The following is a 17,360-nucleotide window of genomic DNA, read 5'->3' as shown; positions in this document are numbered from 1 at the left end:
GTAGTCCTCGCTGTATACTATAGTCCTCATTATACACTGTAGTCCTTGCTGTATACTGCAGCCCTGGTTATATACTGTAATCCTCGCTGTATACTACAGTCCTTGTTATATACCATAGTCCTCACCAGGTACGGACTGGGGCTGAAATTCAGTTCTGGCATTTGAAATCACACAGGCCCATGTTGTCCCCGTTCCCATGAACCAGATGTGATATATCACTAATATTACCCTGGACGGAGGAAAGGAAGATTTACTACAAGACCACTATTTCTAATGATACCTGTGGCTGCTGGGGTAAGTGACGGAGTCAGCGACTTTGTGCTCCATCACAACCAGTATGGGCGTCTTGAGAACACAGATTCTGTTAATAATGTAGCAGACAAGGCGGCCCCTGACCAGACAGGCCCTTCTGGCATTTGGCAGAATTGCCAGTCCTGCCCTGGTCCTCGTTATATACTGTAGTCCTCGCTGTATACTTCAGTCCTTGTTATATACCATAGTCCTCGCTGTATACTTCAGTCCTTGTTATATACCATAGTCCTCACTACATACTACTGCCCTTCTTATATACTGTAGTCCTCGCTGTATATACAGTCCTCGTTATATACTGCAGCCTTCGTTATATAGTGTGGTCGTTCTATACAGCAATTACGGGTGTAGTATCGGGGTTGTCCTCACCTTTTGCTCCCCTTGGTCCTTCCCCATCGGTTTTGGTCTCGGTTGTGAGTTTCCCGTTCTCTGCTCTATCAGACAATGAGGATCCTCTGATCAGGACCTGCAGGGACCACATCACTTCTGCCCCAGTGAGCAGCACATTTCATAGGCTCTAATGAGGGAAATTAGGACAATTAACAGGACCGGACACAACGGTTCCTCAGAACTCCAGATAATGAGCATCACCAGCCTTACCACATGGATCCTGGCCAGCTCTGCCATGTCCCAGCGGTTCAGTGGACCGTGCAGAGTGCACCATTCTGCCTACTGTAAGAGCATTGCATCAGGGAGGAAAAGCTTTACTGTTAGGCCAAAACAACCTATTCCTTCCTTACTTACCAACAGATGAACCTTTCTACTCGTGACCCAGGACAAGTGGCGTATGTCCACACAGACAGCAAAGAAGCCAAGTGATGAAGCCTCTTCCATCTCTGCAGATGTAACGTTGCCACTCAGGAGGTGGCAGTCCCACCAGGCTCCTCTGCCACATAAGAGGACACCAGCATTAAGTTAGGGGGTCCTGATACAGGTTTTGCAGAGGGACCCACAGGCTTCAACCGATGCCCTTAGGCCTATGACCTAGTGACACGTGAGAGCGAAATACCTTTTTGAAACTTTCTCCATGTTTAACTTTTCTAAAACTTTTCAAGACTTTGCAATGGTAAAATACATTGTGACTCCAGTCCGTAGATTACAATGGGAGAGTGAGCGGACTGCAGCTCAGTCAGCGAAAACAATTCTCTACTTTTTACCCATTATCCCTGTTCTCAGACAGGGTGATATTGCGCCATCTAGTGGCAGCCTTTGGGTACTGCGTGAACATTGTAAGCAGCTTTCAGGGGTCATTTTTTCCCTAAGGACCGGGATTCAATTGGATATTTTGCACCGGGGCCCACAAACTTCAAGTTACAGCACTGCTGTGATTGTTGGGATTGTGACCAGATGATCTCCATGGCTGTTTTCCAATCGCTTATTCATTTAATGAAGAGTCACTCTGCAGCCAGCCATATTCTGAAACCAACAACACCTTGGACGCAATTTGTTTTTCTTAGGATTCGATTTGTGTAGAAGATATAGTGAAATCCTCCTCCACTTTTACTGTAAAGAACCAATTCCTCCAGTTACATAAACCTTTATATTGGCCCTTTATATGAACATTTTAATGAGTCACCCCTAATTTCCCATCTGCGGAATGAGCGACTCCCACCAATCAGTCGTTATCAGGTCCAATGGCAGACAAAAGGCGGAACACAACAGCACCACACATTGTGCAGTGGCCGATTTCAGGTACTGCAACTAAGCGCCCATTGAAGTGAATGTGATCAGAGCTGCAGCACCAAAGCAAGACCATTACACAGCGTACAGTTGTGCCCGAAAGTTTGGAGACTGACGCAAATTATGGTTTTCACATAGTTTGCTGCTTCCATTTTTATAGAGACAATCTGCATTAATTCTAGATGGTTATGAAGAATAATCAGATGAAAAAAAAATTGTAAAGTCATTCCTTGCCATGAATATGAACTTAATCCAACCCCCCACTCCCCCATTTAAACAGAATTTCAGCCTTGCCACAATATGACCTGTTCACAAATTTTCAGTGATCTTCTATTTAGTTCAGGAGGAAGTGTCAATCAGGACAAGGCAGCTGATATCACTCGTGCCGATATTGTGAGGATACAAAAAGCCATTTTGATGCAAATTGAATTGCTTTGCTTCAAAAGGGCTTTACAGGTAAGGACATTGCTGCTTGTAAGCTTGCAGCAAAATCAACCATTTAACAGATCATCGAGAAGTCTAAAAAAGAGATTTAATTGCTGTGAGGAAGGTTTCAGAGAAACAAAGAAAATCCAGCAAGTGCCAGGACTGTTCCCAGTCCACACAATGCAGAGCTTGCTCAGGAATGGCAGCAGGTCGGCATCAATGCATCTGCACGCACAGTGAGCTGAAGGCTTTTGGATGCTGGTCTGGTGTCAAGGAGGACAAAAAAATCCACTCTCCCACCAAATAAAACATCAATGGCAGACTAGCATTCTGCAGATTGGGCTGCAGAGGATGAGTGGGAAATTTATATTCTGTGCTGTCTACCAGCCGTAAAACCTCCTGAGACCATTCATGTGTGGGGGCTTCTCATCCATGGAGGGGGTTCACTGACTACTATACCCAAAATCACAGCCATAAAAAGTAGGATCTAAACCTCCTCCAATAGCAACTCCTCCCATCATCCAGAGCAATGTGGTGATGATGCTTTCTCCTTCATGATGGAGACAGTTTTACAAGGAAAAGGTGAGAACTAAGTGTCTAGCAGAACAAAACATTGACATTGTGGGTCCGCGGCCCGGAAACTCCTCAGATCTCAAACACACTATTCCATTGAGTACTTGTGATCAATCATCAAAAGGTTAAAAAAAACACAGAAATTGTGATAAACTCCAAGCTGTCGAAGCAAAGTTCAGGAGTGTGGAGAATAAGGGGCAGGAGTGTGGAGAATAAGGGGCAGGAGTGTGGAGAATAAGGGGCAGGAGTGTGGAGAATAAGGGGCAGGAGTGTGGAGAATAAGGGGCAGGAGTGTGGAGAATAAGGGGCAGGAGTGTGGAGAATAAGGGGCAGGAGTCTGGAGATTAAGGGGCAGGAGTCTGGAGATTAAGGGGCAGAAGTCTGGAGATTAAGGGGCAGAAGTCTGGAGATTAAGGGGCAGAAGTCTGGAGATTAAGGGGCAGAAGTCTGGAGAGTAAGGGGCAGGAGTCTGGAGAATAAGGGGCAGAAGTCTGGAGAGTAAGGGGCAGGAGTCTGGAGAGTAAGGGGCAGGAGTCTGGAGAATAAGGGGCAGGAGTCTGGAGAATAAGGGGCAGAAGTCTGGAGATTAAGGGGCAGAAGTCTGGAGATTAAGGGGCAGAAGTCTGGAGAGTAAGGGGCAGAAGTCTGGAGAATAAGGGGCAGGAGTCTGGAGAGTAAGGGGCAGGAGTCTGGAGAATAAGGGGCAGAAGTCTGGAGAGTAAGGGGCAGGAGTCTGGAGAGTAAGGGGCAGGAGTCTGGAGAATAAGGGGCAGGAGTCTGGAGAATAAGGGGCAGAAGTCTGGAGAATAAGGGGCAGAAGTCTGGAAAGTAAGGAGCAGAAGTCTGGAGAATAAGGGGCAGGAGTCTGGAGAATAAGGGGCAGAAGTCTGGAGAATAAGGGGCAGAACATCAGACTAAAAAACAATATTGATGACATTTCTTTAGGATAGGAGAGACTATTCCTTTTAAGTAATATCATAATATAATTATAGTTTTGTTTTTCTCTCTTGATGTTTCTAAGACTTTCATTTACTTTTGCAGCTGCTGCCTGACATTGAGGATTGCTGCTTAGCCTCAACCCATTATTATAAGCTCTGGAGACCAGAATCAGAGGGACTTCTGATCCCCACAATTAACCCTTTGATCCCCACAGTCAGGAGTGACTATAGCATAGTTACAAGGGGCGCCTTCCGCTCTTCCCTTCACTGGCTTACCGCTGTGTAGTCACCAATGGGGACCTAAAAAGGACTGTAAAGGTACTCAAGGGCCGTCTGTACATTAAACCTGTTACAGCAAAGTCTTGAATTAACAGTCTAGTTCTGCTGCTGCTTTGTTACAATGTGTCAGTGTGTGAAAAGACAAACAAGCTTAGAAGTGGTGCTGCTCTTCTGCACTGCTACATTGTAACAAACCCTCTGTGACCTAACCATTATATATCCTTTCAAACTGTGAAAGATTTTACAGCCCCATCATGCATGCTCAATGAGACACAGACACCAGGTTCAAGATTTCTCTTTAGTTTTTGTTGCTTTTTCATCATTTGAAAGATTATTTTACAGTTCTTGATTTAAAATCACACACACAAAAAAGAAGGCACTTGAAAAGATTCCGCTTTTCTCACCAAATTTGTTAAGAAGATTAGCTCCCGTGTTCTCTCTGAAATCAGATATACAATAAAAATATAGAATATCATAAAAAATAATAACCTTCAGGAATATCGGCGGCCCCTTTAAGGGTTAACCATCCCCCTGTGTGTTTTCCTGTAGACAACCCGTGCAGAGCATTGCACCCGGATATTGATTCACTACGCTAGCGAATCTGATAGGACAGATAGTATTGCAGCCAGATAAATTCATTTTGGAAAGTGCCTGCAGCACAGAGGATTTCAGGTCATGTTTGATCAGCCGTTCTGTCTATGAGTAACTCTTGTCTTTTATTGCATTAAGGCACTAATAAACATTTTTGGGGGATCAGTTAGCAATTCTTATAGATTAATCAATGGGATTATAGGTCAGATTTGATACTATTTTGGAAGCCAATGAAATAAATGAAGGGGACAATCTAGGTAAAACTGATACAATGTGGCCTGAGGAATCAGGGTATTAGATTAGTCACACTCCAATCCTTTCAGGATCTGAATTCATCACAACCTGGACTAGTCCCTAAGGTAATGATAGGTGATGTTAAATGACAGAATTCTGCAATTCTGTATTCACCACTAGGGGGAGCTCACTGCATATAGTTTATTATGGAGAGCACTGTGTAAACAGAGTGCAGTGAGCTCCCTCTAGTGGTGGCTGCAGGAAGTTAGAAGCAGAGGATTTGTAGTTCTGCATGAAAATGAGCTATAACTAATGACATTTTGGACCTATTGAGATAAATAAACCTGAATTATTAAATGTTCAGAGGTGGATTCATTTATGCACGCCCTTTCCATGGCAACTGTCCATGGTCCTATGTAGGACATGCAAAGCTTTGGGTACTGGAAAGCAGCACAGTTTATTCCTGACACCTGCCTTCCTAATTGAGAGTGTCTACAAGAAAACACAAACTGTAGGGACAGAACTAGCACCGATCCCGTCCATGTCACTATCGCTCTAAAATCATATATACAGATATACATATTTATAGAGTGACAAACTACTTTATTAAAGAAACATAAAAGTTTTTATTTAGCGCTTGGTTGCCCCCTGGTGGACACACCGCGCACAGCAATCAACTTTTTTTTTTTTTTTATCGTTGCCTGTGCTGCAGCGGTTCCATGAACATTCCTGCCGTCCGTGTGAGACGAGTGACAATAAAACACTGCGCGTTAATGTCCGTTTTTCCTCGGATTACAATCAAAATTGCGTTTTGAAAAAAAGAAAACGTCGCCGGTTAAAAATAGTAGTAGCCCTGCGGTAAAATGTGCAACTCCAATACAGCAAGAGGACCGAGCGATGAGCTACTACTCTGACGGGAGGGGTATAATGGTGATTATATGTTCACGCCGAGCCCCCAACCCCCCAGATCAATAATAATAAGGCACTGTGATGGAAACAAAGATTTAAGGCAAAAGGGTTAAAAGTCCAATTTGTGGATATTAGGAGGAGGTGAGAAGGCACAAATTTTGTAATACAAGGTGCGCACCTAGCTTAATATATGTGCTCAGTCATCCAATCACATAGCCCCAATCATACAAGCACATGTGGCCGGATGCCGGACTGGCGGATATTCTAGACTATTGGACGTCCAAACAATTAAAGATTAGGATAGTCCTGCATTCAATAATCCATCCTTTTGCCTTGCATTTGGGTACATGCAGGATCAAAAGATTTGCCAGACTATTGGAATTTAGACCCCCAAAAAACGAGGAAAGTGCACTTCCGACCTCCCAGACCTAAAGATTGGCACCCTGCTTGTATGTTGTCACCCTACGATGTCCGACGCTAGAAGGCACTTTGCACCTCCACAAATCAGAGCAGAGGGGACGAGACGCCCGGAGTCTTCAGATCCATATTTCACAGAGCAGCCCGGTGACCGTACAGACTGAGGGCGACCTGTCAAACTAAAGACGGGAAAACCTCCCCAAAACCCAAACCTATGTCGAAGCAGAATAATGAATACTACGTCCCCCAGATGTTCTGACACTTCTGTGGTTCTATGGTCCCTAAAATGTCCTTACTTTACAACAACAAAAAAAAGTTCCAAAAATGTCAAAACAATCCTAAAATCAAAATTTGTAAAATTTGTAGAATTATTTTTCATGATTACGAGTGATTAAGACCAGCAGACGGGCCGGACTGTGCCCTCCCATTAATATATCCTAATAGTGTATTCAAGTTATCATATGGAGATAAAAATGTGAAATTAACTTTCCCAAAATGCACATTTCTCACGGAAAAAAAAAACATGATAAAAAGAAAAAAAAAAAAGAAAAGATTATAAAAAATTTAGAAAAAAAGAGAAAAAAAAAAGAGAGAGAAAAAAAAAAAAGAGACCGCGTCCAGCTGGCACTAGCTCAATCCCAACTGTGTCCAGCACAAAGGGAGACAACCCAGTGTGTGATCTGCCCCCCGTGCCCCCCGCGTCCCCCTGTGCTACTACACCCTACGTTCCACAAGAAAACAACAACAAAAGTAAAAAAAAAAAAACAATTCCCAATGCCGGCGGCCGTCCTAATAATCACAACACACAAACTCGTGAATCATTAATACTTTTCCTTGCGCCCCCGTTTTGGCAGCAGGTCCTCAGAGGAGCAAAAGAGCTCCCACCAAGTCCAAAAACTGGGGCGGATCATACCCACCCATCCCCTGAAAGAAAAGTGAAATAAATCTAAGTAAAAATAAAATTAAAAAAAAATCTATGATTTGGGATTAAAGACAAAGACATTTTTAGACAAATACTTGAAAATTGTCGCGAATTGTTGTTTAAGAAAATAAAATAATATTTTCATTAGTTTTCATTTTTCTAAAGTTGAGAGAAATTTTCTGTGTCTTTTTCGCTAATTTAAAAAAAAAAAAAAATCAAAAATATTTGTCAGAAATACTTAAGGGTTTTGGTATCAAAGCGGCAAAATGGGAACCACCAATCCCGTGAGCACCGTGGCGTTATATATCAGGTGCTGACCCCTCCCCCAGCTGGCAGCGGTAGTAGAGGCCACGCCCACTCTCCTGTCCAGCGCCGTGGTGAGTGCGCGCTACGGTCAGAAGCTCCGCCCCCAGGCAGTCATTAGCTGGCAGTCCTGAGCTGCTTTAGAGCGCTGTACACGTCGTCCACTCGGATCAGCTTCTCAAAGAAGGGGATGAGGTCCAGCAGCTCCGTGTCGCTCATGTCATCAAACCAGGACACAACGGGCACCTGCGGAGGACAAAACAGTCACTTACTGGCCGCCAATATGGCGACGGCGGTCACTCCAAGTCCTAGAAAATGGAAGACTCATACAAGTGTCGGTTCTCTGTCCTGTCCTTGATCCACGACACATCCCCTCGTGAAAACGCGCTGCTGACAATAGAGAGGATTCTTAGGCCGCGAGCAGCCACCAAAGGGCAAGGATCGGGCTCCTGGGAACCTTCATCTGGCAGATCATCAGCCAATGGAAAAGAGGCAACTCGCGGCCTCACATGACTCCTGTGCCAGCGTGGTGCCCGGCGTCGTGTCCTGCGCGGTGCCCGGCGTCGTGTCCTGCACGGTGCTGTACCCACCGCACCTGATGGCCCCGGCCACTTCTCCCCCACTAATCTGGACGTCAGACGCTGCACAATCACTCTCGCTACAAACACTGCTACATGGCAAGACGCACACTCAGCTCTGCTACATGGCAAGATGCACTCTCAGCTCTGCTACATCTGAACACCGGGTACTGTCGGCTTTAGGAGTAGTACAAGGGAATTCAGTCTGTCAGAGGTAGCAGAGCCAAGTCTGGGTCGTGTCAGATGTTACAGTCCTGCCGCAGATCTGACAAACTGAACTCTGCTACAACTGATAGACACTTGTTGCGATGTTGCAGCGTACAGTCTACATCACACACATCTAGCCCTGCTACATGTGACAGACCTCATACTGTTCAGTCAGATGTAGCAGTGATGCAGCAGTGTCGAGTCTGTCAGGTGTCAAAGTGATGCAGCACACTCATAACTGCCACATGACATACTAAACTCTGCTACATCTGATGGGGTGCAGGAGTGTTGATCTATTGGATGTAGAAGAGATTAGTATGTCAGATGTAAAGATGTGCTGCATCACTTCTAGATCTGATAGAACTTGGACAGTACAGACTCTGCCGCCGCAGCACTCCCGACAGGATAGACTCTGCCGCCGCAGCACTCCCGACAGGATAGACTCTGCCGCCGCAGCACTCCCGACAGGATAGACTCTGCCGCCGCAGCACTCCAACAGGATAGACTCTACCGCCGCAGCACTCCAACAGGATAGACTCTACCGCCGCAGCACTCCCAACAGGATAGACTCTGCCGCCGCAGCACTCCCGACAGGATAGACTCTGCCGCCGCAGCACTCCAACAGGATAGACTCTGCCGCCGCAGCACTCCCGACAGGATAGACTCTGCCGCCGCAGCACTCCAACAGGATAGACTCTACCGCCGCAGCACTCCAACAGGATAGACTCTACCGCCGCAGCACTCCAACAGGATAGACTCTACCGCCGCAGCACTCCCAACAGGATAGACTCTGCCGCCGCAGCACTCCCGTCAGGATAGACTCTGCCGCCGCAGCACTCCCGTCAGGATAGACTCTGCCGCCGCAGCACTCCCGACAGGATAGACTCTGCCGCCGCAGCACTCCCGTCAGGATAGACTCTGCCGCCGCAGCACTCCGACAGGATAGACTCTGCCGCCGCAGCACTCCCGACAGGATAGACTCTGCCGCCGCAGCACTCCCGACAGGATAGACTCTGCCGCCGCAGCACTCCTGACAGGATAGACTCTGCTGCCGCAGCACTCCGACACGATAGACTCTGCTGCCGCAGCACTGCGACAGGATAGACTCTGCCGCAGCAGCACTCCAACAGGATAAGCTCTGCTGCCGCAGCACTCCAACAGGATAAACGCTGCTTAATCACTACTACTTCTGACAGGACAGAGGAGTCAGATGTAGCAGAGTGTGGTATGTCATGTGTAGTAATGTTTCAGCACAGTCAGCACTGCTACATATGAAGCATATGGGAACAAACCCGAAGTATTGGAGTCCATGACCAGGAATCAGAGAGGACAATGGTTTGTATTAGGCAATTGCTCACAATGCAGCCCCATAAACACACGGCCAAATCTGAATCCCCCCATAATGATGGCTGCAACTAGAGGCATGTTAACCCTTTAATGACAAATCTTCCCTGAGAAGCCCTGACAGTCTGACTAAGTCCATAGCTTCTTAAAGTGACAGGAGCCCTGTAATAAGTCTTACCGCGTTTTCCGGATGGAAGATGTAGGAAGCTGGGGAGTTGTCAATAATAACCAATTTATTCAGATCCCTGCCCAGTCGACTCAGGTCTTTGACATAGTTCCCCCTGTGAAAGGCACAAGATTCCCGGAAAAGGCGGGCACGAAACGCTCCCCATTTATCCAGCAGATCTGCAACTGGGTCAGCGTACTGCAAGCAATGAAAGAAGGAGAGTGAGAACAAGCAGGGAGCCAACAGAATCGTCAGAGGTGAGCACACGGCTTGGACCACAACCTCCAATGTACTGGGACTATAGCCTGCTTTGGGGACCATCAGGAGTAGGATATTGAGGTACATGGATTCCACCAATGCTTTGGGTGGCCTTCCCCTTTAAGGCTCACCTTGGCCAGGCTTGCGGTGAATAGAACGCACTCAAACATCTCCCCCATGCGTCTCAGGAACTCGTCTACGTGAGGCCTCTTTAACACGTAAACCTACAAGGGGGATGGGAGAGAGTTAGGAGAACCAGGAGGAAAGAGCTCTGGGATATAATACAGGAGGTAACTCAGGATCAGTAATGTATGTACACAGTGACTGCACCAGCAGAATAGTGAGTGCAGCTCTGGGGTATAATACAGGAGGTAACTCAGGATCAGTAATGTAATGTATGTACACAGTGACTGCACCAGCAGAATAGTGAGTGCAGCTCTGGAGTATAATACAGGAGGTAACTCAGGATCAGTAATGTATGTACACAGTGACTGCACCAGCAGAATAGTGAGTGCAGCTCTGGGATATAATACAGGAGGTAACTCAGGATCAGTAATGTATGTACACAGTGACTGCACCAGCAGAATAGTGAGTGCAGCTCTGGGGTATAATACAGGATGTAACTCAGGATCAGTAATGTAATGTATGTACACAGTGACTGCACCAGCAGAATAGTGAGTGCAGCTCTGGAGTATAATACAGGATGTAACTCAGGATCAGTAATGTAATGTATGTACACAGTGACTGCACCAGCAGAATAGTGAGTGCAGCTCTGGAGTATAATACAGGAGGTAACGCAGGATCAGTAATGTATGTACACAGTGACTGCACCAGCTGAATAGTGAGTGCAGCTCTGGTGTATAATACAAGATGTAACTCAGGACTAGTAATGTAATGCATGTACACAGTGACTGCACCAGCAGAATAGTGAGTACAGCTCTGGGGTATAATACAGGATGTTACTCAGGATCAGTAATGTAATGTATGTACACAGTGACTACACCAGCAGAATAGTGAGTGCAGCTCTGGAGTATAATACAGGATGTAACTCAGGATCAGTAATGTAATATATGTACACAGTGACTGCACCAGCAGAATAGTGAGTGCAGCTCTGGAGTATAATACAGGAGGTAACTCAGGATCAGTAATGTAATGTACACAGTGACTGCACCAGCAGAATAGTGAGTGCAGCTCTGGGATATAATACAGGAGGTAACTCAGGATCAGTAATGTATGTACACAGTGACTGCACCAGCAGAATAGTGAGTGCAGCTCTGGGGTATAATACAGGATGTAACTCAGGATCAGTAATGTAATGTATGTACACAGTGACTGCACCAGCAGAATAGTGAGTGCAGCTCTGGAGTATAATACAGGATGTAACTCAGGATCAGTAATGTAATGTATGTACACAGTGACTGCACCAGCAGAATAGTGAGTGCAGCTCTGGAGTATAATACAGGAGGTAACTCAGGATCAGTAATGTATGTACACAGTGACTGCACCAGCTGAATAGTGAGTGCAGCTCTGGTGTATAATACAGGATGTAACTCAGGACTAGTAATGTAATGCATGTACACAGTGACTGCACCAGCAGAATAGTGAGTACAGCTCTGGGGTATAATACAGGATGTTACTCAGGATCAGTAATGTAATGTATGTACACAGTGACTACACCAGCAGAATAGTGAGTGCAGCTCTGGAGTATAATACAGGATGTAACTCAGGATCAGTAATGTAATATATGTACACAGTGACTGCACCAGCAGAATAGTGAGTGCAGCTCTGGAGTATAATACAGGAGGTAACTCAGGATCAGTAATGTAATGTATGTACACAGTGACTGCACCAGCAAAATAGTGAGTGCAGCTCTGGAGTATAATACAGGAGGTAACTCAGGATCAGTAATGTAATGTATGTACACAGTGACTGCACCAGCAGAATAGTGAGTGCAGCTCTGGAGTATAATACAGGAGGTAACTCCGGATCAGTAATGTATGTACACAGTGACTGCACCAGCTGAATAGTGAGTGCAGCTCTGGGGTATAATACAGGATGTAACTCAGGATCAGTAATGTATGTACACAGTGACTGCATCAGCAGAATAGTGATTGCAGGTCTGGGGTATAATACAGGAGGTAACTCAGGATCAGTAATGTAATGTATGTACACAGTGACTGCACCAGCAGAATAGTGAGTGCAGCTCTGGAGTATAATACAGGAGGTAACTCAGGATCAGTAATGTAATGTATGTACACAGTGACTGCACCAGCAGAATAGTGAATGCAGCTCTGGAGTATAATACAGGATGTAACTCAGGATCAGTAATGTAATGTATGTACACAGTGACTGCACCAGCAGAATAGTGAGTGCAGCTCTGGGGTATAATACAGGATGTAACTAAGGATCAGTAATGTAATGTATGTACACAGTGACTGCACCAGCAGAATAGTGAGTACAGCTCTGGAGTATAATACAGGAGGTAACTCAGGATCAGTAATGTCATGTATGTACACTGTGACTATACAAGCAGAATAGAGAGTGCAGCTCCTGAATATAATGCAGGATGTAACTCGGGATCAGTAATGTAATGTATGAAAACAGTGACTGCACCAGCAGAATAGTGAGTGCAGTTCTGGAGTATAATAGAGGATGTAACTCAGGATCAGTACAGGATCAGTAATGTAATGTATGTACACAGTGACTGCACCAGCAGAACAGTGAGTGCAGCTCTGGAGTATAATACAGGAAGTAGTGCAGGATCAGCATGCCAAAATATGTTTCCAGAATTTTGTTGTTTGTGGCCGGCGCTGACCACAAGTAATCAAGAATAGGCTGAAAGACAATACACAGCCTATCCTGGATTACTTGAAGCTAGCAGCGGTCCAATAAGGCGAGACAGACATTTGGACAATCTTCAGAGTGTGGTCAGGTCGATTACAATTCCACCCTCAAATTTGGACGGTCACATGATAAATAAAAAAAGAGGGGCGATGATTTACCTGGTGAACCGTTCCATCAATCTCAACAGGAATGATAAAGTCGGCGTTATTGACCGGCTGAAAAATAAAATACAAATAAACCAACACAGTTGTACATGTTCTGGAAGACACTGATGCTTTCTTATTTCCAAAAACAGTGCCCCTTCTGTCCATAGGTTGTGTCTGGTACTGCAATTCAATGAACTGATCTGCAATACCAGACACAACCCATGGAGAGGCTGGCGCTGTCCTTTCACCTTTCACATTTCGATATATATGCTCGCTGGCACTAAATAGAAACATTACTGGTTACACTTGAAATCTGAAAACCTGTCCGGATCTTGTGCTGACAGCGTGATAGAAGCGACGCTTTGTATCAGTGACAAGCCGCAGCCTCTGGTTTACATTCACTGACAGCAAACAAAGAATTTAGTTATTAGGAAGAGGCAGAACTTTTCAGCTTGGCTTTATTCACACTGGATCGGACTTATCAGAATGATTCCTACTCGTAGATCCCGGTACAATAGTTTACCTTGAATGAACTGTGAACTAACGTCTCATCCAGATCAATGACCACACAGATCTTGCCAGCATCCTGCGGCTTCACGTCTGGCAGAAGATACTTAGTCGCCTAAAAAGTCAAAAACAAAAACTTTAGAAACTTTCCATTGTGTCTCAATGACATATTAGATGAACAGCAGCAATAGTAAGAATTCCAGGACAGTTCCTGCCTTCTCCACTAGATGGTGCTGTAGAAATATCAACCTGGAGAAACCTTAGTAATTAGAAGGTGCAATAATCCCCTGTGATCTAGAAAGTTAATTAGTGCTGAGAGGAGGATGTGATTAGATTCCCCAATTTACAGATCTTCTCTGTAGGCTTCATTCACACATCCCTGTAACACGTCCCGGTGCTTCCGTTTTTTTCTCGGACAACACACTGAGCACTAGGGTTTCACAAAGTCACACGCACATCAGCTTTAAAAACAGGTCTGTGACCCTCAGAGCAGGTCCTGATCCCATCACATGTTGTGGGTCAGACTCGGCCATTAGAGTCTATGGGGATGAGTGAAACACGGACGAAACAAAGGAGACTGAACTTCAGAGAAACATTCTAGTTTCATCTGTTGTCAACTGATACATTGTTAAGAATCAATGGATAAAAAAAAACAGTTCAGACCATTTACCCCAGCTTCAGAGGAAAAGAATCAACTGAGGAAACACCTGATGGAAAAGACAAGTCTGTTTCTCTTTGATTGTTAAACTCACATGAATGTATCATTGTAGCTTAATTCTGCAAGCTGATTATTTAAGAGCTGACATCTCACTACAACAGGCCATAGGATAGTCCTATTAGAGAAAATAATTTGTGTTCCGAAGACAGTTATTCAGGGTTACTCATCAGCCAATCCAAAATTTGAGCTTTGTTATTTAAAAGGAAAGCTTACATCAAATCCAGAGCTGTGATCACTATTCAGCTGGTGCAGTCACTGTGTACACACATTACTGATCCTGAGTTACACCCTGTATTATACCCCAGAGCTGCACTCACTATTCTGCTGGTGCAGTCACTGTGTACATACATTACATTACTGATCCTGAGTTACACCCTGTATTATACCCCAGAGCTGCACTCACTATTCTGCTGGTGCAGTCACTGTGTACATACATTACATTACTGATTCTGAGTTACATCCTGTATTATACTCCAGAGCTGCACTCACTAATCTGCTGGTGCAGTCACTGTGTACATACATTACATTACTGATCCTGAGTTACATACTGTATTATACCCCAGAGCTGCACTCACTATTCTGCTGGTGCAGTCACTGTGTACATACATTACATTACTGATCCTGAGTTACCTCCTATATTATACCCCAGAGCTGCACTCACTATTCTGCTGGTGCAGTCACTGTATACATACATTACATTACATTACTGATCCTGAGTTACCTCCTATATTATACCCCAGAGCTGCACTCACTATTCTGCTGGTGGAGTCACTGTGTACATACATTACATTACTGATCCTGAGTTACCTCCTGTATTATACTCCAGAGCTGCACTCACTATTCAGCTGGTGCAGTCACTGTGTACATACATTACATTACTGATCCTGAGTTACATCCTGTATTATACTCCAGAGCTGCACTCACTATTCTGCTGGTGCAGTCACTGTGTACATACATTACTGATCCAGAGTTACATTCTGTATTATACTCCAGAGCTGCACTCACTATTCTGCTGGTGCAGTCACTGTGTACATACATTACTGATCCTGAGTTACATCCTGTATTATACCCCAGAGCTGCACTCACTATTCTGCTGGTACAGTCACTGTGTACATACATTACATTACTGATCCTGAGTTACATCCTGTATTATACCCCAGAGCTGCACTCACTATTCTGCTGGTGCAGTCACTGTGTACATACATTACATTACTGATCCTGAGTTACATCCTGTATTATACTCCAGAGCTGCACTCACTATTCTGCTGGTGCAGTCACTGTGTACATACATTACATTACTGATCCTGAGTTACCTCCTATATTATACCCCAGAGCTGCACTCACTATTCTGCTGGTGCAGTCACTGTATACATACATTACATTACATTACTGATCCTGAGTTACCTCCTATATTATACCCCAGAGCTGCACTCACTATTCTGCTGGTGGAGTCACTGTGTACATACATTACATTACTGATCCTGAGTTACCTCCTGTATTATACTCCAGAGCTGCACTCACTATTCAGCTGGTGCAGTCACTGTGTACATACATTACATTACTGATCCTGAGTTACACCCTGTATTATACCCCAGAGCTGCACTCACTATTCTGCTGGTGCAGTCACTGTGTACATACATTACATTACTGATTCTGAGTTACATCCTGTATTATACTCCAGAGCTGCACTCACTAATCTGCTGGTGCAGTCACTGTGTACATACATTACATTACTGATCCTGAGTTACCTCCTGTATTATACTCCAGAGCTGCACTCACTATTCTGCTGGTGCAGTCACTGTGTACATACATTACATTACTGATCCTGAGTTACATACTGTATTATACCCCAGAGCTGCACTCACTATTCTGCTGGTGCAGTCACTGTGTACATACATTACATTACTGATCCTGAGTTACCTCCTATATTATACCCCAGAGCTGCACTCACTATTCTGCTGGTGCAGTCACTGTATACATACATTACATTACATTACTGATCCTGAGTTACCTCCTATATTATACCCCAGAGCTGCACTCACTATTCTGCTGGTGGAGTCACTGTGTACATACATTACATTACTGATCCTGAGTTACCTCCTGTATTATACTCCAGAGCTGCACTCATTATTCAGCTGGTGCAGTCACTGTGTACATACATTACATTACTGATCCTGAGTTACATCCTGTTTATACTCCAGAGCTGCACTCACTATTCTGCTGGTGCAGTCACTGTGTACATACATTACATTACTGATCCTGAGTTACATCCTGTATTATACTCCAGAGCTGCACTCACTATTCTGCTGGTGCAGTCACTGTGTACATACATTACTGATCCAGAGTTACATTCTGTATTATACTCCAGAGCTGCACTCACTATTCTGCTGGTACAGTCACTGTGTACATACATTACATTACTGATCCTGAGTTACATCCTGTATTATACTCCAGAGCTGCACTCACTATTCTGCTGGTGCAGTCACTGTGTACATACATTACATTACTGATCCTGAGTTACATCCTGTATTATACTCCAGAGCTGCACTCACTATTCTGCCCCAGGACTGTTGCTCTAGGACCCCCAGCCATCGTGTGTGCTGTGATCTGCTGCACGAGGGATTGACTTCCAGTCCCCAAACCATGGAAGGGAATTGTTATTCTAGCAATTAATTTGCACATTTTCGGAGCGTCCCTTACCCCCCAGCACATACAAGGAGCAGCGCTCACCTTGGGGACCGATCCATTCTCTTCTGTGAGGAGGGGGGCATTGTTATTAACAGGAAGGGGCTCGGCATCCTCATGACACAGACAGCAGAAGAGCGAGTGGAAGATGCTGCGACTCCGAGGCTTCTTGGAGGAGGAAGAGCCGTGGAGACCTGAGGATAAAGAAAAGTCGGATATGAACCAGGGGTGATGGGGAAGAGACCCCAATATCCTCACCTCGGCAACGAAGTTAACCCCGCACTCCCTTGTCAAGTGACTAGATCAATGGAACAGACAGCGGCCGG

General features: G+C 45.0%; 1 protein-coding gene across 1 annotated transcript in view; it reads right to left on the bottom strand.

Annotated features, from left to right (window-relative positions):
- Positions 1-4,489: 4,489 nt before the first annotated feature.
- The window catches only part of CTDSP1 (CTD small phosphatase 1), a 36,314-nt gene continuing 23,443 nt past the window's right edge, over positions 4,490-17,360 (bottom strand). Inside the window, exons 2-7 of the mRNA XM_069732717.1 lie at positions 17,080-17,228; positions 13,648-13,746; positions 13,137-13,193; positions 10,266-10,358; positions 9,889-10,074; positions 4,490-7,827 (exon numbers count right to left, since the gene is read on the bottom strand). Coding sequence (XP_069588818.1) covers positions 7,699-7,827; positions 9,889-10,074; positions 10,266-10,358; positions 13,137-13,193; positions 13,648-13,746; positions 17,080-17,228 — 713 coding nt within the window. The 3' untranslated portion in view covers positions 4,490-7,698. The remainder of the gene's footprint in view (positions 7,828-9,888; positions 10,075-10,265; positions 10,359-13,136; positions 13,194-13,647; positions 13,747-17,079; positions 17,229-17,360) is intronic.

Source organism: Ranitomeya imitator, chromosome 7 (genome assembly GCF_032444005.1).
Source record: "Ranitomeya imitator isolate aRanImi1 chromosome 7, aRanImi1.pri, whole genome shotgun sequence".
Classification (NCBI taxonomy): domain Eukaryota; kingdom Metazoa; phylum Chordata; class Amphibia; order Anura; family Dendrobatidae; genus Ranitomeya; species Ranitomeya imitator.
This window is presented reverse-complemented; position numbering and strand designations above follow the sequence as displayed.